The following is a 23,823-nucleotide window of genomic DNA, read 5'->3' on the forward strand; positions in this document are numbered from 1 at the left end:
GAGGGACACGAAGAGGCGTGGGGGAAGAGAGATCGCAAGCGATGAAGGATTTCTTTTTCTTTTTCTTGTCTTGTTCTTCTCCCTTCCCCATGGTGATTATTGTTTCCCTGCATGGTTGCCCTGTGTAGGATCCTGTCATTTGAGAGACGTTGTGAACGGTTTCTCATGGAGGAAAGAGGGAATTAGAGAGCAAAAGCTTGGCACGTCGTGAAGGGCGAGCAGGAGAGGGAGTCAAAGAGTCAGGCGGAGCAAAAGAATGTCTGTGCACTGGCCATGAGATTGGCATTGGATACGCGAGGGTACGCGTTTGGCACAGGGGGATCTAGAACAGATGGGATGTTGAGCGCAATCAAACGGGAAGAACAGACATGCAGACGTGAGGACGAGAGGATTGTGGGATGGCGATGGAGTTTATAGACAGCGAGAGTAAACAAAGTGATTGTTTGCATGCCCTCACAGAAGTCAGTCAAGGTTGTTGACAGAGCTCAGTGTTTCAATATTGACCAGGGGCCATCCAGGAACACTAGGCGGTTCCTGCTTTAGCGCAACGGCAAGACGCAACGGGGCTGGGTTGATCAGTGGACTTTGGTGGCTTGAGTGGACGGAGGGACGGCTGCTTGGTCACGGACGCTCTGCCCTTGACGCTGCCTTTCTCTTCTTTGATTGTTCTCCGTCTTCGCTCCCTGTCCAAGTTTCCATCAATTCATCATCGACACTAGTTAGACCGTCCGACCCTGCCTGTTCACCTGGCAGACCGACATTCGCTATCACTATTCACCAAAATCACTCGACCGACCAGCCTTCGAGTGACCGCTAATCCCTGGACCACTACATTCCTCGACCGTGTATTGACCCAAACATTCCATCGACCTTGCTATCTTGCGACATAGTCGGCCAAAGACGAAACCCTCGCATCTCTGTACTGGATCTTTGTCAAGATCCTAATATTCGGAAAAAAACTCACATCCGCGTGCTGGTCACGATAGTGTGGTTTTGAGTTGGCTTATACGGACACGAGGTTGGCACTTGACCCGTTCTCTTGTGCTTGCACGACAAGGCGACTGACGTTACTCAAGTCGCACCACTCGACATTCTCACGCACCAACCTCTCTTACTCTCGCCTCTGCGTTTCTCATCCAACACGATGCTGTCGACAATGCGCTCCGCAGCAGCTTTCACTCTCGCCCTCTCGGCTCTTTCCTTCCAGTCCGTCTCCGCCAGCGTCGTTGCTGGAGCTGTCACGTCAGCTGGATGTTTCGACAGCTCCAGTGGTCTCACTCAATCAGACACATACAACTATCAGTCAAAGGGCCACTGTCAGCAGCTATGCGTCAAGGCCAATGCCGTCGTTATGGCCATGTCCAACGGCAATGAATGTTGGTGTGGCAACACCCTGCCACCAAAGAGCAGCTTGCAGAGCGACTCGGAGTGCAGCACCACCTGCGTCGGATACCCCTCGGACATGTGTAAGTCAAGGCTCGTGACCCTCTGCCCGTGAATATGTGCTGATCTTGACTCTAGGTGGTGGTAACGGTGTTTGGAGCGTCTACTACACAAGTTCCGATACTGATGTCGACAACTACGGCGGTGGCTCCTCATCTGGCTCTTCGTCAAGCTCGGCCAAGTCGTCTGCTGCCGCCTCATCATCCACCACTGCAGCCGCCTCGTCAGTAACAAGCGCAACATCCGCATCCGCTGCATCGGACAAGGCAACTGTCATCACCAGCATTGCTCCTGGCAAGACTGTCATCATCACACAAGCTCCCGCTTCCCAGGCCACAACCACTGCCCCTGACGCCGAAAAGTCTCACAAGGGTGGCTCCAACACTGCCGGAATTGCCGCTGGTGTTGTCGTCGGTATCGTTGTTCTTGCTGCTCTTATCGGTGCCGCCTTCTTCTTCTGGCGCCGCAAGCAACGCCGTGATGCAGAGACTGGCCACCAACAGCTCAACGACTACTCAGGCTCTTCCAAACCTATGGCTTTCAGACCTGCCGCAGGTCCGGATTCACGCATCGACCCCGAAGCCATGGCCCAAAGAAGAATGAGTGATGGTAGCATTGCCGATAACGAAGACTACTCGAGGAGGATATTGAAGGTATGTCGAATCTCTGTCGACGACCCGCCTTGATATCAATACTAACATCCTCTTCCAGGTCACCAACGCTTAGATGATCCAATGAGCGCTCAACTCTCTACAACATCCACGACCTTGAACGACTTTACCAACACCACCCGTTTTCCCTTCACGTTTTCCTAATCTCGTTTCTCTTTCCCACTGCTTTTTCTGAGGGAAATGTTCCAGGCGTATTCAACGGAGCGCTTTTTTGATCTTGAATGATGAGGAACACTTTACTGTGCCATCTTCACTGCAATGGAAGCAATTCTTCTGCTCGACAACCGCCAGAGAAACAACACCCTTTTCCTTGTGTTCTTCTTTTTGATTTCCTTTCTCTTCTCCCTCTTCTTCTCTCTTGTCCATATAACAATCACCATCATCCAACCCTCACCCCAAACCCCCAACCAAGCTCCTTGTTACACAAACGCACATAACACACAGTCTGTAATGAACAATTTCCTCTTACAATGGACGCGAATAGGTAGCTCTTTCAGAACCAGAACAAGCAAAAAAAAAGATTTTGAACACTACTCCCCATCCCTTCTTGTTTTTCAGTGATATTTCCTGTTGCTCGGTTTACTCCCTATCGGTGTTCCAGCATAACCAATTGTGACGACCTAGATCTAACCTCGTTGACGCCTGCTTAAAAGCTCATTGCCAATGCTGCTGTGACCTCGAACATGACAGAGTCAGATATTCAACGTAGAATTGCACGTTCATCCTTATCTCGGACGCGCTGGTCTGCAACAAAGCGTTGCTCGAGACCGAACTCATCTGCATACGCGACTTAGGCTATGAACGACGCTTTCGCAACCTCGTTGCTTCGTCTACATAGTGCACAGTAATGGCAGGAACACGGAGTCGACGCACGAGGATGTTCTCCTAGGCGATAGAGGTGGGCGAGTGTCGATGTTCATCCTTGTGCCCATAGCTCACATATACCAGGCATATAGACCAAAGCGGCATTTCCATGACATGCTCAGCACTCGTGAATTGTTTCCGTGGGTTTTGCTTTGAGGTCTATATTGATGAAGCGGTGGGTTCATTGTGGGACCAGGTTGATATGGAAGACTACTGTATGTAATTTGGGCTCTGCCATTAGTAGTCCACCGCTTGTGCTGTGGGTTTGACTGGTAAGGTATACTTGTGCTTTCCTTCCGTTATGCTGCACCATACCCTCGAGGAAGGCTGAAGTGAGACTGATCCACAATGGTGTTGTCGACCCGAGTATCGTGATCGAGTGCATCGAGCATGAAGATACTGGGTGGAACGTACAGCACCGCTCATGTGGGAGTATGTATTGACCTTCCCATAGGACTCCAGCGTCAAGTGTGTATGAGAAGTGGTTGAGGAAACAGAGCATGAGGTTTTGTATCTGCTGTTGTGGTCATCGAGGAGTCTATCCCAGGCTCTGTGGTGAGGATCTTTCAGGGTTTGTCAAGATGCAAGATGTTTTTCAAATCTGTTAATTGGTGCAGTAGGGTGGTGTTTTGAGATTGCTCTCAATTGGCGTTTCCGAGGTTCTCAGAGTTCTGTGCACTTTGATGGATATAGTCCTACTGTGAGATATCTTTATTACACGGTTCTGTACCTTGACGGACAGGTCATGGTTCGTGAAGTTCGTTTGGTATTTCGATGGGTAGCTTCGTCAAGCATCTGTTTCGTAAGAGATAACCTATACTGTCACTCCATTCTCGACCGCGTCGACGCCTCTTTGTTTCCTGAGCTCTGCAATCGTCAGCACATGCTCGGCTATCGTCTCTGCCTCCTCAGGTTCATTTTCTGCAGCCTTGATTGCATATTCCTTCTCTTCTTTATTCCTTCCCCCAATCCACGCATTTAGGTGTCTTTGCACAGGACGAGCAGGAGAATATCCACTTTCCACCGGTGTCCCCAAGGTTTCATATAGAGGTATAACACCAGTATACACATCATCCCTCTCAGCGGCAATATCCACACTATCCGCCAATCCCATATTCTTGGCCCTCACCTTCGCAGAAGCAGAATTGATGTGTACTTTCATGATCTGAACACTCTTCATCGCAGAAGGCGTGACGGGGTTGACATTCGACCATCGGTGCGGTATCATATGATTCGTAAGCATATGCATAGCAAACCTCTTTTCCTCGGCCTCTTGCACCATACTAGCCGTTCCATGAATGACCGCCGATCGATAATTCAGCGAATGGCCATTAGGTGTGAAATTAAGGACTACGCCATCGACTCTTGTGGAAGCGACGCAGACTTTGAAAGTGCCGTTTTTTACTACTGCGCGGCGGAGCATCATTGCTACGTTGCCGTGGAGGTAGAGGTCTAGTGGACGATTGAGGTCTTCGTGGTAGGAGGATTCAGAGGGGTTGTCGTTTTCGGGGAGGGGGTGGGAGGGGTCGTAGCGGCCGAGGACGGCGGTTAGGGGGAGGTTTATGGGTGTTGGGTCGCCTTCTTCGTCGGTGCCGATGAAAGAGACGTGGGAGACGAGGGTGGAGGCGAAGATTGAGTGGACGGTTTGATAGTCGTATGCGGCTGTGAGTGGGTTGTTAGGGTTGTGGTTGATTGCTTGGAGAGATATTGGCTACCTCTGTGCTTGTACACCTTGATGGTGTTGAGGGGGGTTTGAGCATATCCCTCTTCCGAAGGCAACTTCTGAGCGCCCATGTTGGAGCTGAGTTTGTGTGACGGCTGGGTTTGAGTATGTATGCTTGATCTCCAATGACAAGGTAGTCGGGTGAATATCCTAGCTAGCTGTTGATGTCGATGTGTGGTATGAAAGGGAAGAAAGCAGAAAGGCATGTGAAGAGAAGGAAGACGAGGAACCAGACCTACCGGCAAGTATGACTTACCTCCGAGCATTGACTACCAACCCTACGCCTGACCAACATATGGTGCTCCGCAAAGGTGGAGTTGGTTTTCTGGTCAACCCGAATGGTGAGGGCTGAGTGGTTGCAGCTGGAAGAGGCAGCGCGAACCGATGCTCGGCTCGCCCTGCTCTGCAAAGCACAGACATTATCACCACTTTTGGCTTCTGTGTCTAATCTGATGCGGATCTATCCAACGGCACCTCTGCTTGGGTGCTCTTGACCTTGATGTTGTTCATCAACTAAAAGCAGCTTGTTCAGCAACATAGAGCGAAGAAGATGGGTGATCGTAAAGGTCCAAGATGTTGGAGACAAGTCACTGCCACAGCCAGAAGATCGTCGCCAGCTTGGCGGCTCCTTATCGCCCATGCAACTTCCTTCCGCCGCGCATCCGTCTCGTGACAAGCCCTTCTACATCTCTTACCGCTCCTTCCGGACTGTGATATCCTACCCTGACCTAATCGAGTATCTCTTGCCTGTAATCTGGATGGTTCACACCTGAAGACATGTGTGTCTGACTGAACGCCTTAACGACCAATCACGAATCTATCCTTCCACAATGAGTTGTTATAGTCCAATGGAGCAGAAGACTGGAAGACTAGATCAACCGTCAGTCTCAAGAGAAGGGGTGACGACTTCCCGACCAATCTGGAGAAGCACCGCTCTGTGTGTAGCAGCCTGCCTATCATTCTTAACATTCCTTCATGGATGGGATCTTCTACCAACATACCAAGACCTGAATGTGGCTGTTATTCTAAAATCCGACAACCACAGTGAGAGAAAGTTCTCATGGCACGTTATTGAAGCAAGCCCCGAACTCGTTTACTACCAATGTTACGAGGACTATCGATGTGCTAAACTACAAGTACCCATGGACTGGTGGCGCAACTCCTCACAACCAGGAAAGAATATCTCCATCGCTGTCATACGGCTACCAGCCAGGGTGTCAGTGACTGACCCACGCTACGGAGGTGCTGTGTTGACAAACCCTGGTGGACCTGGTGGTAGTGGAGTAGCCCAAATGCTACGCAATGGACGAGCAACCCAAATCATCGTCGACGCAGAAATGAATCCCAATACCACTTCGGTCGGTTCGGAAGCCAGATATCACGACATCATCAGTTTCGACCCTAGAGGCATCGCACATACCACACCAGGTATACATTGTTTTCCCGATTCACTGGCACGTTCGACTTGGACATTACAGAACGAAGCCCTGGGATTGCTCGGAAGCTCAGAGGATTCATTCCATCGGAACTGGTATCGTTCTAGGGCGTTGGCTGAAGGCTGTTCGGTAGCAACTGGTACCACGGAAGATGGTTCTGAAGCCATTGGTGAGCATGCGAATACATCACCTGTGGCCAGAGATATGCTCGAGATTATCGAAAGACATGCCGAGTGGGTGTCCAAGCAAGTCTCTTCAGAGACAAGTCCAGGAGTTGCTGAAAGACTTCGCTATATCAAAGGCGAGCCTAAAATCAAGTACTGGGGCAACAGCTACGGCACCATTATTGGTCAAACCTTCGCATCCATGTTTCCAGACCGGATAGATAGGATGGTCCTCGATGGCGTCTGCAACGCCCATGACTACTTCTTCGGCTCCTGGTTCAGCAATCTCTCCGACGCCGATCTAATCCTCGAGCGCTTCTTCTTATATTGTTATTCAGCCGGACCCGAAAATTGCAGTTTCTACTCTGCTTCCGGTGCCGCTGCAATCAAGCAGAACTACAAAGACCTCCTAAGCCACATCTTCGAGCATCCCATGGTTGTGCCGAGCTCGCGAACCAGAGGACCGGATGTCATTACTTGGTCTGATGTAAAGAGTATGGTTAGATTGGGAATGTACCAACCACTCATCTATTCGCCGATGGTAGCGGATCTACTCACTTCGATCTCTTCTGGAAATGGCAGCTTGTTTGCCGATTTCAAAGCCATGTCGAACACTTTTACCTGTCCTGGTGATGAATGCACCTCTGCTGGCCCTTTCAGTGATGAGTGCAATCAAGATGACAATGGCGCTGATGCTACACTTGCCATATTGTGCACTGATGGTCCTGGTCTTGGGGATATCGATGAAGAGAGTTTCCAGGAATACTGGCATGCTTTACAGCAGCAAAGCCAAGTGTTGGGAGACTGGTGGGCACACACACGACTAGGATGTGTTGGGTGGAAGACAAAAGCGAAGAATAGATTCGAAGGCCCCTTCGCTGGCAACCTGTCTCACCCAATTCTGTTCATTGGGAATACCCTGGATCCGGTCACCCCACTAGCAAAGCAAGTGTCACCATCTCTGATCAACGGCATCGCTAACAAGTCATCCCAGTGCAAAAGAAATGGCCCACAACTTCCCTGGCTCAATAGTCCTACAACAGGATTCCGAGGGTGTAAGTCCAGTCCCCAGTCCCTCTGCATCTTCCAGTCCCATCCCATCCCCACGCAGCCCTCCTCATTTATCACACAAACACCATCACTGACTTTACACAAAAGCACACATCATGGTCTTCCCCCTCCCTCTGCACAGCAAAAGCAACCCGCCACTACTTCCAATCCGGCCTTCTGCCACCTCCAAACACAATCTGCGAAACCGACCATAAACCCTTCATCAACACTTCTTCCCCATTAGCACTCTTGACACTCGAAGATAAGGAGTTGGTGGAAGCGATGAAAGTCATGGAGGATACAGTATTGCAAAACATAGGATTTAAACGGACAAGTGGTGGATTCTAAAAGAAAAGAGGAGGAAAAGCAGGATGTGGATCTGAATGATGTGTTTAGATGACGGGAAAAAAGGGACGTCTTGATGGACAAAAAGGTCTTAATCTCTTTCTCACATTTCTCGACCTCTGATATTTTGAATCTTTCTCCCTTCCCCATGTACGTGCTAAACTTCAGTCACTTAAAACTCTCATGCCGGGGCGGCGATGCGCATCATCGTTTCCACCCCGTCAAAATTGCACAATATTTTCCAGATCGATATAATCGTCCGCAGAGAAGCACCAACTACCAACGCTCTTTAGTAGGAGCTAACCCCCCAACAATGCTAGGAAAAAATTGTGCTGTGCTACAGTTTATATGCGTGACGAAAGTTTTAGTATACATGGGAAGGGTTGAGATATTGCTCTTCCTTCCTTGACCGTGGTAGAGAATTAAAGAATACACGAAGGAGGGGAAAGTTTAAGGATATCCCCTAATCAAAGCACAGAGAGTCGGGGATTTGAAAAGGTGGTGAATGGTTGATTGGCAGCTCATGATATGCATATATCATCATCCATTTACATAATAGTCATGCATAAGATGACAATACTCTGGAATGATCGAGTAGTCAAGACCTCACACCAGCCGCTTGATCGCTGATAGTAGCATTACAGCCATTTCACCCCTAAGTCTCAGGCTTGCCCATCCCAGGCATCTCAACAGTCTTTCCACCATCCTGCTTCAATCCACCAAAGAAGTCTGCACTCTCCTCGTCATCCTCGCAATAAGCAGGAAGACCAACATACTTGTTAATCCAATTCAACACAACCTTATGCCAAACCAAACTATTCTCAGGCGCGAGAACCCAATGATTCTCATCAGGGAAAGTGAGGAATTGACTGTCGATGCCGCGAGCTTGAAGGACGTTGAAAGCGGCAAGTCCTTCAGAAATACACAGACGATAGTCTTTTTCGTTGTGGATGACGAGTTGAGGCGTTTGCCAGTGATCGAGGTAGCGGCTGGGATCGTTCTTGTTCCATGCGTCCAGGGATGTTTGGCCGAATGCTTGTTTTGCGTCGTCTGTGGTTTGGTTTGCGGATGGAGAGTACCATGGTGTACCGCCCAAATCGTGGAAGGGGAAGTAGAGTTCTTCTGTTGCGAGAAGGCCGCCTGCGAAGGAGAAGATGCCATCGTGGCAGACCAAGGCTTTGAACCTGCGGCCGAGATCATGACCTTGCAGCCAGTTGACCATGTATCCGCCATAACTGGCGCCGAGAGCTACTGTTCTGGTCATGTCGACTTCGGGCATGTTCTTCTCCACCCAGTCCATGACGTTGACGAGGTCGTTGTAGGGTGCGCCGCCCCAGTCCTTTCTGATGGCGTCTGTGAAGGCTTGACCGTATCCTGTGGAGCCGGTGATGTTTGGTGTAATAACCACGTAGCCCTGCTCTGCATACACAGCGGGGTTCCATCTTGTTGACCAGGAGTCTCCCCAGGCTCCTTGAGGTCCGCCATGGATGAGGAGTGCGAGTGGGTACTTCTTGCCTTCTTCGAAGTTGGAAGGCTTGTACACCCAAGAGTGTACAGTCTTGTTCACAGTCGTGTCTGAAGCAGGTGTGCGGATGGACGAGACTTGAGAGGCCTTCAAACCAAGAGAAGAGCCATCTTTGGACGATGAGTGTGTCCATTTCGCAGCTCGAGACTCTGACTTGGAGGTTCCGATGATGCTGTAAGAGGAGTAATCGACGAGCGAGCTGCTGGTGTAGAACACATCGCCATTGCTTAAAGGATGTATGTCGGACACGTAGCCAGTGTCTGTGAGGGCGCGCAGTACTTCGCCATTTGTGGGGTCTGAAGTCAAGGCGAAGATGCGACCATAACCTTGATCTTCGGCAGAGAAATATAGTGTCTTGCCGTCATGGCTGAAGACAAGATTCTGCATAGGTCAGTTTGAGTTGGATCAGAAGCTCGGCTGCACATACCTGCGGGCTCTTGTCCAGTGAACCCTCCGTCTTTTGATTGAACAAACGCTTGACCGAGTCCTTCTTCAGGTCCTCAACCAAGAAGATCTGCGACTTGTCGCTTTCGTATCCAGCACCAGACAAGCTCAGAAAGACAGCCTTCTTGGCATCAGGAAGAAACACAGGAGAAGCACTAGCACCCTTGAAACCTTTAGTCGTGTACTCGAAAGGCTTGGGTGCGGGGTCCTCGGTGAAGCTGGAAAGCTCGATGTAGTAAACATCGCACTTGGTGCTCAAAGCAGGATTGGCCTTTGGGTCCTTTGAGACAAAGATGATACCAGATTTGCTGACGTCGAAGCTGTCTGTACCTCCGAAAGGTGGAACAGGACTCTCGAGACCTGCACCCTTCAAGGCATTGACCCACTTGCTCAACTCAAACTTGCCATCTTTGGCTTTGGTCAGGGTAGCATACCACAGACTGTTCTTCTGCGGGGTAACGTAGTCGTCCCAATGTCTGACAAACAAGCTCTTGTACAGCTTTCCAGTCGATTGCGTCTTTGGAGCAGTCCCGGAGTTGTACAGCGAACCATCGGCGGATGATTGAGCGGCAAGAACAACAGCGTAAGAGTCCTCAGAAAGTTGCGTAATCTTCAAGCTACTCGCAGGAGCATCAATTGACCCAGCAGTATATGTAGACTCCTTCCAAGAAGATCCAGCCATGATCATGGAGATGAGGATGGAAGTCTTGCCCTTGTCCTCGCTCTTGAGGCAAGCGTATACTTCCTTCTCGCCAGGCAACCATAGCGGCTCGCTGATGCTGTTATCTTGCAGCAACAATCTACTTTCCTGGGTCTTAGTATCCAGAGATCTCAACTCGACGGTCTTAGCGTGAGTTTCGAATGAGTATGTGCTGGTGGTGTAGAGAACTGAAGAGCCGTCGGCATTGGGTACGCCTGCTGACCGGCGCGGTGCCGAGAGCAATACCTCTGGTGTGAATTTCTGAGCTCTGACAGTCATTGTGTTGATTTGGGTCGGAGAAGACACAATGCGAATTGACGGACATCAAGGTAGATATATACGCAAACGTGACTCGTACGCTAGGCTTCGAGGGGAAGCTGGAGAGCCCCACCCCGCACCTTCCTCTTTCGGTATGCATGTTGTTTGGTCCACGGAATCTGGTGGGCCTAGAGTAGGCAGCAGGAAACATTCTAGAAATGGCACTTATTGATACTTTGTCTCATAAGCACCTTGCATGTTTGTTGTGATATGTCGCAGTGAGCCAGCTCACGCTAGCATGACATCTAAGATTCAGTATCGTACATGCATTAAGAAAGAAAGATGACCTTTCAGGCTACCATCAAAATCTACTCCTCCAATGAATCCCCATCTTCTGGTAGAGCGGCGATAACATCATCGACCATTGTGAGCAACTCATTGACATCTGGTCGCTCGGAAGGCTCAACCATAAGACATCTTCTTACAACATCCTTGACCATCTCACTCACAGCAGCGTCTTGGGCCGGTGCCGAGTCTGAGTTTGTAGGCATCTTTTGCTTTCCTCTGCTCTTGTTTGCTTGTGCGTTGTGCTCGTCTGGGAATCTCCAATCTCCACCCAAGACACAGAGACTCAAGCTTCCACCAGTCTCTTCGCTACGGGCTTCGAATGGCGACTTGCCGACTAGACAGGCGTATAATGTGCATCCCAAACTCCAAATGTCTACTTTTGTGTCGATGGTGGAGCCGGTCTTTACGTCAAAGAGTTCAGGGGCGCGGTAGGGCATGGTGCTGTGTTCGGCGGCTGTGTCTTGAACTTGCAATGCGAGAGCGCGAGATGTGATTGGTGTAGGTGAGGGGGCTAATGAGCCAAGGTCCATGAGGATGGGTGATTGGCCGTTGTCCGAGATCATGATGTTGCCTGAGCGAGGTTAGTCTTGTGAATGTGGTATGTTTCAGTTGCATGTTTCTTGCCAGGCTTGATGTCGCGATGAGCGTATGCCCTGACCTGGCCCTCGGACATGCCTTCTTGTGCCATGGTGATCTCACCCTCCATCAAGGGCTCAGCATCGCCCAATTCGTCATCATCGTCGCCATGATCCTCTCCTCTGTCGGCTCTTGCAGCGTCGGCGCGCACCCGCTTTGCTTTTGACTGTGCATTCTTCCCTCCCGGAGCTCCTCCAACCTTGTAGTTGTGCATTGCTTGTAGTGCGACGCAGACACCGCGGAACAAGACCATCAGTCTGCGCTCCGGGAATTTGGCGCCATTGACAAGGTTGGCATTGATCGCATCTTGTAGGTTGCCGCGACGGTAGTATGGTAGAAGGATATAGACGGTCTTCGCTGAAGGGTCGCTGCGATCCGGAATGACGGCATGGTCGAGGGCGTGGATGATATTCGGGTGTGGCTGGAACAGGCTGTATGCTTCGACCTCTTTGAGAGCCAGCGCGACCGACTCGGCACCAAATGGACAGCGAATCTTCTTCAAGGCGTAGAGGTTCGGCGACGGCGGTGATTGGACCAGGTAGACGTATGAGAAGCCACCCTCTCCCAGCAGACGGAGGATCTTGTATGACCGACCATTGATCTTGAGCGCCGGATTGCTCGGGAAGCAGTTGAAGCAGTTGGTGAGCTGCCACAGCGTATCCACCACGTAAGAAGTCATTGTCGCCGACATGGTTATAGTTGCAGGATGGCAGAATGGTACAAAGTGGTCAAAGTTACGTATGCGTGTCTCCTGCTTTACCCAAGACCCTGCGGCTCGCGTCCTGTCCGTTGACGTCGATCTGCCAAGACTTGTAGTATACCATCATCTTCTCTAGAAATGTATAATTCCATTCTATAGCCGACTAACGCCTATCCTGACTATCCCTGAAGCCCTCCTCTTCGTCTCCATCGCCATGTCGGAAGACCTTGTCCAAGTCTTGAGCATCATCTGCGTCATCGTCAAAGTCGTCCCTATACTCTTGATCACTGCGCAGACTGATACCGTCGTCTCCACGGATTGCTTCAGTCGCTTCTCTCTCCATAGCGTCGTCCGAGTACTCGTATCTACCTTCCTCTTCAAACTCGTCTCCATCCGGTGCTTCACCACGGATAGCAGCTTCACGCTCTTCGGCCTCCAACTCGCGAGCCCTGGATTTTGTCTTGGTGTACATGATGAAGCCAGTAGCCAAACCTGCTGTAAGTCCAATCGCAATACTCAGATAGCTGATAGCCTTTGTCTTTGCGTCCATCTTGTCTCCGCTGTCGGCAATGCGTCCGAGCTGGCTGCCCACGAAAACGTGCAAGAACAGCTTGGGACTTGCCGCTGCCGTTGCTATCATGAATTGCGGCCATTGCACTGTGGGGATTGTAGAGATGGCTCCGTTCGAGAGTGAGTATGGTAGCGGACAGAGTCTGATCATCATCAAGAGTTTGATGCCGTCGTGTTTCAACGTCAGAGCGAGTGCTGCGAAACGCTTGTCGTTTTCCGTGAGTCGAGTCACATACGACTTAAGGAGTGTGCGCGACACGAGGAACGAGGCCGTACTGCCAATGATGGTGCCCGAAGCGACGATGAGCCATCTGCCATGTAGTTAGCATCTAAGCCGACATGCGGAATCGAGGAGACAAAAACTTACCCTTTCCACACCCCGTAGACAAATCCTGCCAGAGTAACACAGGTAGAGTAGCCAATCAGTGGGGGGAAGCTGACCAGGAATGTCGCCGCCCATAGGATCATCCAGCCACAAGTGATGTTCCTCCATCGTTCAGCCACGGGCGACATGGCATGGAAGATCCTCTCATTAAAGACCAGGAACAGGACGCCGAGCACGAAAGCTACCACAGCACCGACTGACAGCAATATTCGTTTCGCGGGACTGAGGCCGAAGAATGTCTTGACAGCATTGCGTTGCAGCTTGGCCGCCTGAGCTAACAGGCCGCTTGCATTTCCACGACGGGTCGAACGCGGTACTGACGTGGACCGGCGGGAGAAGACGGGCGAATTGGATTGAGACCGACGTTCAGTGTCGTCTACGGGGAGTGCAAGAGCGCGTGCGGTCGAGTTGTAGTCGGCCATGTCTATGTTCGAAGAGTGAAGAGGGTCGAGGCTATGACTTCATCCGGCTGAAGCAGGAGCAGGTCGGCAGTTGGGTGTCAAAGGTCTGCAGGCGTGTCTTGTAATGTCCAAGGGAAGAAGGATATGTCTTCGAGAAGGCGATGCCTAGAGCTCAGAAACCATGTCAAGAGTCGAGGATGACTTGTGCATCGTCGTACGGAGGCCGGCGGCTACTGGTCTAGCTCGCCCTGTGGATGCCCTAAGCCGCATCATATCTCCGCTCGAATCTCCGTCGAACCCTTGGCTTTGGGCGATGGCTATGTTTAGCAAAGGTTAAAACATCCACGTCCTCAGCGCTTTGTCAAAAAATGCTTCAAACAAACATGGTGCACTGTTTCTTTGGCCATCACAATGTACTTGCATTCTGACGCGAAAACTATCAAGTTAAACATTAGCCCTCCATCTGACGTCTTGCAAACGCCATTCCTGTCTGCTCTAACGAACCCATTTGTTCGAGAACAACCTGCCTACCCCCAACACCCCTCATGTCATCCATGTGTAGAAACCAATGTTGGCTGGAAAAATATATACATTGAAACCAGAAAATGCGTCGCTTGGACGCGGAAGAAGTTGAACAGATGAGATGCTGCATCTGATGTCCCAAAAACAAATGAGACGTATGACTTGTTGTGAGCCTATGAGGCTGCCGCTGCCTTCTTGCGGCCAAACAGCGTTCTGGATCTGCCACGAGACTTTTTTACAGGCTCTGGAGTCTCTTCCCTCGGAGGTGGATCAGGCATGTACTTGGGTTTGTAGATCCTGTGAGAATGTTAGTCAACTGGAAATTCCAAGGCTTTTATTCCAAACGTACCAGCTGTTACCAGCCATGCTCATACCCTTGTCCGCAGCCTGGCGGTAGAACTCTGCTGCCTTCTTGAGATCCTTTCTGCATCCCACGCCCTGGGTATAACAGAATCCTGCTTCGGCGAGCGCGTCGGTATCGCCCCAGCTGCCGGCGATCTCAAAACACCTGACAGCAAGAGGCTTATCCTTGGGTATACCCCACCCGTTCATATACGACATGCCAAGCTCATAAATGGCAAGTGCAAATTGGGCTTTGCGGGCTTTTTGCTCCTTTGATACGGCCTGTGAGCCATCAGTCGTTCCGTCCTCAATGAACTCGACTCCAGCCGAGTCGACTGCACGTCTAAGCCACGAGACGCCCTCAGCTTGGTTGGGACGCATGCCCCAGCCGTGTCGACAAGCAAGAGCGTAAAGAAGCATCGCTGTAGGGAGTCCGGCTCTAGCGGCCAGACGAAGGTGGTATGTTGATTTGCTGAGGGAGCCTGAAGAGTGGCATTCTATGCCTTTTTCGAGATGTTGCTCTGGTGATAGACCAGCTATGTCAGTGGATGGGCTGTTTCGCATATGCGATCCAGCCCGTATCGTGCGACCTGTACTTTCGGATGCAATTGATGGTGCTGTTACTGTAGCTTTGTTGGGAGATCGACCGGGCGAAGGAGCCAGACGCTCCGCCGAGCGATTGCGATTCGGCCCTGGTGCAGGACTCTGTCCGCGCGGTGTACGAGGCCCGCCAGGGCTCAGCATGGGGTTCTCCAAGTTCGGGCTGGGTAGAGGGCTCTCGACTATCTTTGGCTCCAGCCCCATTGGCTGTTGTTCCCATTTGAACTGATGTTGAGCCCACGAGGCCCTGGCTGCTTCGACCGAATCTCTGTCAAGCATACGACCACGAGGCAACGAGTACTTGGAATATACGTAAGATGGTGCGCCCGGACCTGGTTGGACAATGGGTGTCTCTTCGCCGCTGAAGCAATCTCTGTCGGACAGTGCGCCTGAGATATCAGTTGCGCTATCTGAGTTTTGACGTTCAACAGGCGCCCTGACTCGCATAGTCTGGTTGGAGTTTGCGCTCCTGACGGTCTGGAATACGGAAGAGTCGTTGGATGCCTGGCGTTCGAGAGCACGATGAGTATCTACAGAGAGCTTGTTCTCGGCGCCCGGCCGAGTGGTCGAGTTGCCACGAGGTCTTGAAAAGTTGAAAGAGGGTCGGGGCAGATCTGAAGCGACGGAATATTCAGACAAAGCGGAAGGAGAACGAGAAACAGGCAGCATTTCCGGACTGAAAGGAGTACGAGCCTTCCTAGATGGGCCCACCTCGAGTGAGCCAGAGGGGCTACCATTGTCCTCCTCAGCACTGTCGATAACAGATCGGATGCTCGCGATACTACGTGCTGATCTTGGATGAACAGGTGATCTCGGTAGCGCAAGGCTGTTGTCTTGTCTCTTGGATGATTCATTAGTCAAAGTCCTGGGTTGCGAAGACTGGATTGAATCGATGCTACTGGTGAGACTGGGTAAGGCGGGAGAGGCTTCGTCGTTCTTGATGTTTCGCGAGTCAAAGGGCTCCGGAGAAGAGGAACGCGGAACCTCGATACCAAAATATCCCTTCTCTTCGTGTTCAGTCTCTGCTTCCTTGATAGGCGCGGGAACATTGGGAATGTCTTGGTCGTCTCGGACAACATTGCCTAGCATAGGATAATGCGATACAGGGCGGTACACGGCACCGTTCGGTGTCTGAGCCTGTAACCGTGGTGGTTGGTATCTTTCCTCGTCATAGTCATCCTCGTCCTCCTCTTGATCCTCGTCGTACAGACTTTCAACTCCGCTCGAAACCGATCTGAAGTAGCCGGGTCGTTTCGCAAGTTCGTCGGCGATGTCCTGGTGTGGCAGCCTGCTCATGCGTCTTCCGGCCTTAGAGCTCTCTTCCAGTTTCCTAGCCAGGGCGCGAGAGTGCAGGGCGAAGGCATCGAGGGGAGACAGAGCCGGCGGGATTTCACCGGCTCGAGGCGACGGTAGGTCCATGTGGAAGTTTGGGCGGGTGCGACTGGGAAGGCGGTCGTGACCTCTCGCACCGCTCAGATCGAGGTTTTGTGGTCGCTTGGCCATGTTTGCCAGGGAATGAGTGGGGTTCCAGATTAATTGCTCTTCCAGAAAGTGTTAATTGGGTGCCCTACAATGCAGTCGGCAATGTCTTTATTTTCTGCAAGGGTGAGTGTCGCCGGCGGCCAAGACAGGTGCATAGAACGAATCAAATGTCGTCAAAATAGAAAGATTGCGTGCAGGGACGAGGTCGACTAGAGTGCTGGCTAATTCGTATTCGCGGGGTGCAGTAGAAAAGGAGTGGAATTGGAAGATCAAGATGAACTGCCGTCGAGCCAAGAGCGTGGCGATGAGACGCTATGAAGGTTGCCGCTTAGATGCAAAGGAGCGTGAGTACAGCGCGAAGGAGAACAACACAACACAAGGCGTCGTGGATGTGGAAGGTGCGAAGAGATGCAAAACAGCACGAAGCCCCGTCAAGCAGAGGACGGCGGTGGAATACGATGCGTTGATTAGGCTAGTCAAATCTACCAAGACGGAGAGACGGTCGTCCCCCGTGACTTTTGCTACAAATAATAACCTTGCGGCGCCGCTCTATTTTGTACGGGACCCTGGAAAACGGTCCTCTCTTTTGCCGTGCGCTTGGGAGACCTTCATGGTTCATCCCTCTGCCCGTTTGTGCAATGTCTGTTTTGGTTGCGTTGCCCGCATAGCAACAATCTCAATTCAACCATCTTCCACTATCCCCCGGTCTCTCTTCTACGTCAATTGGCAGGCTGAGCAAACCGTCTTCGCTTGCACTGGCCATGCTTTGTAGTTGCCATCACTCGTGTGCTTTCCACGTCTTCGAAGAGTGGCTTGGTTGGCTTGAGCCTCGGCTTCAACCCCACTTTTGTTTTGCTTTGACAAGACTCTCGTGCGCAGTCGCAACAACACCTCTCCTGATTCGGCCTGTTCGATGTAGGTGATTAGGCACTTTACCACGCAAACAAGCAGATGTTCGAGAATAGATTGACCATGTCTTCAATCGTCATTTCACAGCATGTACTACCGTTGTAACGTTGCATCCCGGACGGACTGCTCAGCGTCCCTGCGTCTGGGACCCGCCTTCCAATCTTGGTCGTCGACGAACCATTTCATTATTTCTCTGCTGCCCGTTTACTACCACATTCATCACCAGTCCTCGTCCAACCGAGAAAGAGCCTGCTGTTCTGCAAGAGAGAGCTTGTCTACGAGCCGAACATGAGGGAAGAAATTGACTCCTAGACCTTCTCCCAAGTAATTGATCGATCGCTTGATGAATCGTCGGATTCAGGAGTTTGCTGATCGTCGTTTCTGGGGACCTGCTGCAATCCCATCATCCAACTCACAACTCCACCAGGGATCCACGATCCGATCAGCTCATAGATCAAGCTGCCCCTGCCAACGTGCCATGTACGACTGGGTTTGCTGCTGTGCAACGCATCAAATATCGACTCGTGCAGTTTCCGTATCGATGTACCCCTGACTCTCTTGCTGTCATCCTTTTTCTGTTTGCTGCCGGCAATCTCGATGTTTCCAAGCTTGAAGTGGCAAGCGTGCAGCCCTTGGAGGCTGAGCTCTGATGATAGGGAGGAAGCAAATGCGCCGAGCGCCGAGGAGACTGTACTTTCGATGGCACGATAAGGTGGTCGTAGCGATGAGACAACATTCGGTGTGAGTAGAAGTATCCGGCTCTTGAACTCTGTTACAAGGGGAAGCATGTACTTCGCGACGGTAATAGTGTGCAGGACTTTGGCGTTCAAAGCTGTTGACCAGGCTTCTGGCGAAAGCTGTAAGATTGATCCTGCCGCTACTGATGAGATATCTGGGACGAGGATGACTCCAGCTAGCGTCAAACGATGCGAAGAGGCGCCTTCAAAGGCATGATGATGGCGAGATAGGAAATGATGGAAGCGTTGCATCTGGCCCTCAGCTTCGCCAGGCTGCGCAAGGTCGGTCAGAATGTCTTGTGTCGACCATCGAGAAAAACTCACATTAGGAACATCGAGGTTGAAGGGAAGCAAGTCTACACGAGACTGCTTGCGAATATGGGTTTCATCTTCGGTATTGCTCGTCACGACATAGACAATGAAACCACGACGCTCGAGGTCCAAGGCTATGGCAGTGGTCAAGGGCGAGGTCGGAGAACCAGCAAGTACTGCGACATGAGTTCAGTGTGTTCTTTCCCACAACATTTGTACGGCTCCAACATACCGACAGCCTCTGTTCTTGCACCGCCGTTGGATTTCCTAGCTCTTCTCTTCTTCACATGTGTGGTTCTTTGTATGAAAACCAGTACAGCACCAGTACCCACGAAAGCAAGGATACCAGCACTCAGTGCGGTGTTGTCCGAAACCCAGCGGTTTACTTGGTTCCAGTAAGTTGCAGGAGTGAGTCTGCGTGGTGGCGGAGGCGGACGAGGGCGCATTTGCTCGGGTAGCCAGTCTTTCAATTGTGTCGCGACATTCTCGAAATGTCTTTCCACGCCTCCCGCGAAGTCGTTGTATTGCTGTCGCGCCGAGTCAAATAGGAATTGCGCATCAGTCATGTTTGGATGCCGATGTTGTCGTGTGCAGCTTTGATAAATTCAGGTGTCGCGACTTGGTTCAGAAAACACCGTCATGGTATGATGCGGGGTCTCGAACAGGGCAACTCTGCCGAGTGCTTGTCTCAATTAATCTCTTCGATGCCAACCCGGCCCTGCCCTGCCATGAACCTGCACTCCTGCTCTTCTCGCAGTGAATCGTTGATCTTCATAAGCAAAGCACTTGCCTTACACCCGTAGAGCGCGTTTCCAAAAAATGCCTGAGACTGCTAACACGCAATCCATCGTCGTAGTCGTCTTGGCGCCTTCCATCTAGGTTGGTCGTGTGTTGTGCGGCCTCGCCACTGCTTACGAAGTCTCAAATAACTTCAACCGGCCCTTGTCGTGTTGTAACAACTCAACACCAAGCATTGTATCTCAACGTGATGGAATCGAAAAGACCCTGGCACGCTGTGAATGCACTTTCTGAGAGTCACTGATCCTGCTACAGGTGCACGTTCACAGCAGCAATCAGCTTCTTGCACCACCGCTTCTCACCACTGACTCCTTCTGCGCCGCGAAGAGACACTGACACTTTTCAAAGCCACAATGTTTCCTGGTGGTAACAACATCAGGATTGGTGGTCCTTCGAACCACCAAAAATCATATCCGTCGTCTTTTCAAGAACATGATTCGCTTTTTGGCTCCTACGAACATCTTATGGACTGTCCCCAGCCCGAGGAAGCACTTCTCCGCCTGCGAAAGATAGCATCTCTCGTCAAGCCTCTCATGAGGAAGCGCTCTTGGAAGGTCAAGGTCCTGACTGAGTTCCTCCCTGATGATCAGCGCTTACTGGGCCTGAATATCAACAAGACCTTCAAGATCTGTGTACGCCTTCGCTATACACATAACCCGGGAACCTTCCTACCAATTGAAGAATGCGTCGACACGCTTCTACACGAGCTGTCTCATATCATCTTCGGCGACCATGACTCCAATTTCCACGCTCTCTGGGACGAGCTCAGAGACGACCACGAAACCCTTGTCCTCAGAGGCTACACTGGTGAAGGTTTCTTGACTGGCGGTAAGAAGCTCGGTGGTGGCCCCGTGCCTCCACAGCATGAAATGAGGCGTTTGGCACGCGCCAATGCGGAGAAGCGCCGAGTACTCCAAAAGGGATCTGGCAGGACTGTTGGTGGAAAGAGAGTACCTCAAGGAGCAGATCTTCGCAAGATTCTGGCGGATGCAGCAGATCGAAGGGCTACTGTTGATCGCGGTTGCGCATCCGGTACCGCTCAGGCCAACAACCTGGCAGAACAAGCCGGCAGACACACATTCAAGACCAAGGCAGAAGAAGACGATGCTAACAATCGCGCTATTGCCGAGGCATTGATGGATCTGATGGAGGAAGAAGAAGCACAGAAAATGAAGGGCACTTTCAGCACACCTTCACCAACCGGTGGTTTGACCTGGTCTAAAGAGCATGGTCTTGCCACGACAGGACCAGATTTGACTGGTGGTGATGCACCTCGGAACGAGGAAGAACAACTGGAGTGGGCACTGCAGGAAAGTCTCAAAGATGGTCACTCCCGAAAGCGTCCGCTCTCCATAGACGATGATGATGATCAGACTCTCAACAAAGTTCCTCCTCCAACGAAGCCACCACTCCAAACGATGGACAGAAAGGATACGCCCTTCATCGACCTGACCGGGGACGATGAAGATGAGAATGAGGGTCCTGCATAAAAGCCCATCCTACACCCGCCACCTAAGTCCGGCAGCTGGGCATGTCAAGTGTGCACTTGTATCAACTTGCAGACGCATTTGGCATGTGATGCCTGCGGTGTGGAGCGCCCAGCGTTCATGGTTTCGCCTGCTCCCTCTGGCACTGTCGGCCGCAAAAACAATGGGCAACCAACGCCAGCATACGCAGATAAAAGGGAGGCTAAGAAAGAAACCCCGGGATGGCATTGTCGCGAGTGCGGGACCTTTGTGGAGCACATGTGGTGGTGTTGCACACTCTGCGGTCTGATGAAGGATCGCTCGTGAAGGATGATGAAGCGAAGAAGCATGAATGAAACATGGTGACTTGCTTATGACAGTTTTAGCACAACGGCCCGCCACACTTTCGAAGGCGCCGTATTCTCTTTGTACCGCGACAGCAAGGAAAACATTGCTTCCACCTTCAAACAAAGCGCTGTAGCAAGTCAATACAAATATTGACGCATTGATCGATTCGTGTAGCGTGACGAGTAGAGTTCGTAGTTAATTTTGAATGCCGCAGCCCATCCGTTCTCACCCACCTGACTTCGCCCAAGGTTCTCGTCTCTACCGATAGCTATAACAACCCAAACATGTGTTTCAGTATTAGGAAGATTATGATCGGATCTGATGACCAGTAAAAACGTGGTTGCGAACTCAAAAAATAAGGCTTCCAGGCCGCGAGGCGCTATTTGGGTTCATATAAATAAAGTGATGTGCTTCCCGCTCGTTGATCGCTTAACCGTGATCGATTATCGTCGTCTAATTTACTCGATATTTTCCCATCCTCTTTATTGCCTCGAATCAAATATTCCTCGACTGGCATAAGGCATTCTTCTCTCCCTTGCTTGCAAGGCTTCGGTATACATTATCTGGACGCGGATTCTTTGGAGTTGCCGAGACACGATGTTTGACAGATTGGTGCGGGAGCCCTACCGCCTCGCCACTACGAACGAATACACCTCGCGCTTCGCGACATCCTGGTTCCTCTCACCTCTTCAACTCGCGATATGGCGCGCCATTGTCGCCTTTTACGCCTTCATCGTCATCTTTATCAGTCTTGGACATGAAGGCAGTCGCGATGCAGGTCGATCCTTCAGCTACTTCACGGTATTGGGATACTGGGGTCTCGCATTTTACTACGCCGTCTCCTGCGCACACTCGGCAAGTTTCTGGCTCTACGGCGAATCCTGGCTGCAGAAATGGCCTAGGTCTCTTCAATGGCTGCACTCTGTGTTCTATGCCACCGTCACAGTATTTCCATTTGTCGTAACCGGTAAGGGCGTTGCAATAAAATCGTTATACAGCAAAGGCCAACGCTGACTCTTTTCTGATAAGCTGTCTTCTGGGGTGCTCTGTCCAACGGAGCATTTGCCAATGAATGGACGACTTGGTCGAATATTTCTCAACATGCACTCAACTCTGTCATGGCGTTTGGCGAGATTGTGATCCCGCGTACGCTTCCGCATCCTTGGTTGAACATTTTGCCTCTGGTTATTTTGCTGGCGCTTTACCTTGGACTTGCATACCTCACGCACTCGACCCAAAACTTCTACGTTTACCCATTCTTGGACCCGTAGGTACCTTTCCGCCAGTTTACTTCTGCCAATGCTAACGAGTCGAATAGTCGGAATGGAAGAGGTCTAATTGCAGGAGCTTGTATCGGTATCTTGGCCGCTGCAGTTGTGGTTTTCGTCATCGTCCACTTCCTGATCAAACTCCGTGAATGGATTACCGAGACCAAGCTGGGCCTCTATGGGAACTTGTCCACCCGCAACGGCAAATTGCTCAAGAGCCACACCCACGAGTCTACATCGGTAGAACTCTCCGACGTTAGACCTAAAAACTCCGATGTTTAGAGCGGAGTCGTTCCCTTTCTGTTCCGAGGATTAATTGTTTAGATACCCTGGCCTGACATATGTGTCCGAGCATTCGCGCTCATCCTGATAGCAACGATAGAGACAGGAGGCAACGCATTATGATTAAACTACTGTCGTTAATAACGAACTGTCATCGTGATACCATCAAGCAAGCTTCTTATGCATATTCCGTGCAGCATGGCAGAAGCGTGAACATTCTCTAGAACCATGTTCGAAGCTTCATCTCGACTTCTAATTGACAACCTCGACTCTTGCGTTGTTCTTGCCTGGACCAGCTTCTCCGTCAAAGTCCGTCATGCCATACGTATTCTTGGACTCTCTCTTTGCCAGCTTGCGTCGATGACGAATGACACCGGTGTATATCATAGTGCCCCAGATAGTCAATCTGTCCAAACTTTAGCCACTCGTCCTCATCGACAACCATAAAGCACTTGAACTTACGTGGCAATGACAACTCCAAGAAAGTCGTAGAACGTTTTATATCCACCGCGGATTATCCCAAACAGTCCAAGGAACTCGATCAGGAAGCAGATAGTCGCGAAAACACCGAGGATGTATTGCGAAGTGAGCATCGTTTTGGCAGGGAGATTCTTTCTGTGATATCTGACGATTTGGAAGGCGATGATCGCTAGAGCAATGGCCCAGAGAAAAATCAGAATGACCGCTGAAACGTATCCGAATGTTGCACGAGAAAGACTATTGGGATTGTTCGTAAGTACTGTGAACATTTGGTCTTGCGGTATAGATAGGATACTGACTGGTGTATTTCCAAATTCGAGGTATAGCTATATGACAAGCCGAACTCGCCATCGTAGTCGCCCAGGTACCACATGCAGCCACCAATGGTTAAAAGCGCGCCTGCAATCTGCAATGTCCATAGTGGAATGAGGACCTTTCGAGACCAAGCGGTCTTCCTGTTAGTTGGGAGGTCCGAAGGAGTTGAGGTGGCCATTTTGCTAGAGGCTTTTGTGTACAAAAGACGTCGACATCTACTTAGAGGGGAGCATTGATTCTTATATGCATGGCTCGGAGCAGCATGTCTTGCATCTTGGCGCAGGATGAGGGGGCTGCGG

At 51.0% G+C, this 23,823-nt stretch overlaps 12 protein-coding genes across 12 annotated transcripts; 5 read left to right on the plus strand and 7 right to left on the minus strand.

Moving 5' to 3' along the window:
* Nucleotides 1–1,156: 1,156 nt before the first annotated feature.
* M438DRAFT_375168 (WSC-domain-containing protein) lies at nt 1,157–2,169 on the plus strand (the record flags this gene model as incomplete). Its single annotated transcript, XM_029908557.1, has 3 exons — nt 1,157–1,466; nt 1,522–2,096; nt 2,155–2,169. The coding sequence occupies 3 exons, from the start codon at nt 1,157–1,159 to the stop codon at nt 2,167–2,169; spliced, it is 900 nt and encodes a 299-aa protein (XP_029759528.1).
* A 1,623-nt stretch (nt 2,170–3,792) lies between these two features.
* Nucleotides 3,793–4,772, minus strand: M438DRAFT_375169 (uncharacterized protein; the record flags this gene model as incomplete). The annotated part of the gene is made up of 2 exons (XM_029908558.1): nt 3,793–4,640; nt 4,694–4,772. 2 exons carry the CDS (start codon nt 4,770–4,772, stop codon nt 3,793–3,795), a joined length of 927 nt encoding a protein of 308 aa, XP_029759529.1.
* Nucleotides 4,773–5,531: 759 nt separating this feature from the next.
* Nucleotides 5,532–7,716, plus strand: M438DRAFT_397733 (uncharacterized protein; the record flags this gene model as incomplete). The annotated part of the gene is made up of 4 exons (XM_029909323.1): nt 5,532–5,638; nt 5,747–7,252; nt 7,296–7,356; nt 7,460–7,716. The coding sequence occupies 4 exons, from the start codon at nt 5,532–5,534 to the stop codon at nt 7,697–7,699; spliced, it is 1,914 nt and encodes a 637-aa protein (XP_029759530.1). The 3' UTR covers nt 7,700–7,716.
* A 635-nt stretch (nt 7,717–8,351) lies between these two features.
* Nucleotides 8,352–10,644, minus strand: M438DRAFT_275276 (alpha/beta-hydrolase; the record flags this gene model as incomplete). Its single annotated transcript, XM_029900775.1, has 2 exons — nt 8,352–9,602; nt 9,649–10,644. 2 exons carry the CDS (start codon nt 10,642–10,644, stop codon nt 8,352–8,354), a joined length of 2,247 nt encoding a protein of 748 aa, XP_029759531.1.
* Nucleotides 10,645–10,991: 347 nt separating this feature from the next.
* M438DRAFT_406311 (kinase-like protein) lies at nt 10,992–12,332 on the minus strand (the record flags this gene model as incomplete). The annotated part of the gene is made up of 2 exons (XM_029909836.1): nt 11,596–12,332; nt 10,992–11,542 (listed from the first exon to the last, which is right to left on the minus strand). Exons 1-2 carry the CDS (start codon nt 12,296–12,298, stop codon nt 10,992–10,994), a joined length of 1,254 nt encoding a protein of 417 aa, XP_029759532.1. The 5' UTR covers nt 12,299–12,332.
* A 132-nt stretch (nt 12,333–12,464) lies between these two features.
* Nucleotides 12,465–13,919, minus strand: M438DRAFT_406312 (uncharacterized protein). The gene is made up of 2 exons (XM_029909837.1): nt 13,245–13,919; nt 12,465–13,188 (listed from the first exon to the last, which is right to left on the minus strand). Exons 1-2 carry the CDS (start codon nt 13,682–13,684, stop codon nt 12,471–12,473), a joined length of 1,158 nt encoding a protein of 385 aa, XP_029759533.1. The 5' UTR covers nt 13,685–13,919; the 3' UTR covers nt 12,465–12,470.
* A 614-nt stretch (nt 13,920–14,533) lies between these two features.
* On the minus strand, nt 14,534–15,142 carry M438DRAFT_256371 (HCP-like protein; the record flags this gene model as incomplete). Its single annotated transcript, XM_029899720.1, has 1 exon — nt 14,534–15,142. A coding segment is annotated over one exon (609 nt), but the record flags the coding sequence as incomplete, so codon positions are not given.
* Nucleotides 15,143–16,756: 1,614 nt separating this feature from the next.
* M438DRAFT_31173 (uncharacterized protein) lies at nt 16,757–17,621 on the plus strand. Its single transcript, XM_029902486.1, has one exon. It carries the CDS (start codon nt 16,884–16,886, stop codon nt 17,379–17,381), a length of 498 nt encoding a protein of 165 aa, XP_029759535.1. The 5' UTR covers nt 16,757–16,883; the 3' UTR covers nt 17,382–17,621.
* On the minus strand, nt 17,563–19,364 carry M438DRAFT_346299 (DUF1776-domain-containing protein). The gene is made up of 3 exons (XM_029905637.1): nt 18,800–19,364; nt 18,580–18,743; nt 17,563–18,528 (listed from the first exon to the last, which is right to left on the minus strand). Exons 1-3 carry the CDS (start codon nt 19,131–19,133, stop codon nt 17,827–17,829), a joined length of 1,200 nt encoding a protein of 399 aa, XP_029759536.1. The 5' UTR covers nt 19,134–19,364; the 3' UTR covers nt 17,563–17,826.
* Nucleotides 19,355–21,158, plus strand: M438DRAFT_320364 (putative zinc metallopeptidase; the record flags this gene model as incomplete). The annotated part of the gene is made up of 2 exons (XM_029902874.1): nt 19,355–20,662; nt 20,891–21,158. Exons 1-2 carry the CDS (start codon nt 19,719–19,721, stop codon nt 21,156–21,158), a joined length of 1,212 nt encoding a protein of 403 aa, XP_029759537.1. The 5' UTR covers nt 19,355–19,718.
* Nucleotides 21,159–21,619: 461 nt separating this feature from the next.
* On the plus strand, nt 21,620–22,843 carry M438DRAFT_31176 (uncharacterized protein). Its single transcript, XM_029902490.1, has 3 exons — nt 21,620–22,146; nt 22,209–22,446; nt 22,498–22,843. Exons 1-3 carry the CDS (start codon nt 21,777–21,779, stop codon nt 22,727–22,729), a joined length of 840 nt encoding a protein of 279 aa, XP_029759538.1. The 5' UTR covers nt 21,620–21,776; the 3' UTR covers nt 22,730–22,843.
* Nucleotides 22,844–22,981: 138 nt separating this feature from the next.
* Nucleotides 22,982–23,702, minus strand: M438DRAFT_406317 (uncharacterized protein; the record flags this gene model as incomplete). The annotated part of the gene is made up of 3 exons (XM_029909838.1): nt 22,982–23,135; nt 23,192–23,446; nt 23,509–23,702. 3 exons carry the CDS (start codon nt 23,700–23,702, stop codon nt 22,982–22,984), a joined length of 603 nt encoding a protein of 200 aa, XP_029759539.1.
* Between the last annotated feature and the right edge of the window lie 121 nt (nt 23,703–23,823).

Source organism: Aureobasidium pullulans (assembly GCF_000721785.1).
Source record: "Aureobasidium pullulans EXF-150 unplaced genomic scaffold scaffold_11, whole genome shotgun sequence".
NCBI lineage: Eukaryota > Fungi > Ascomycota > Dothideomycetes > Dothideales > Saccotheciaceae > Aureobasidium > Aureobasidium pullulans.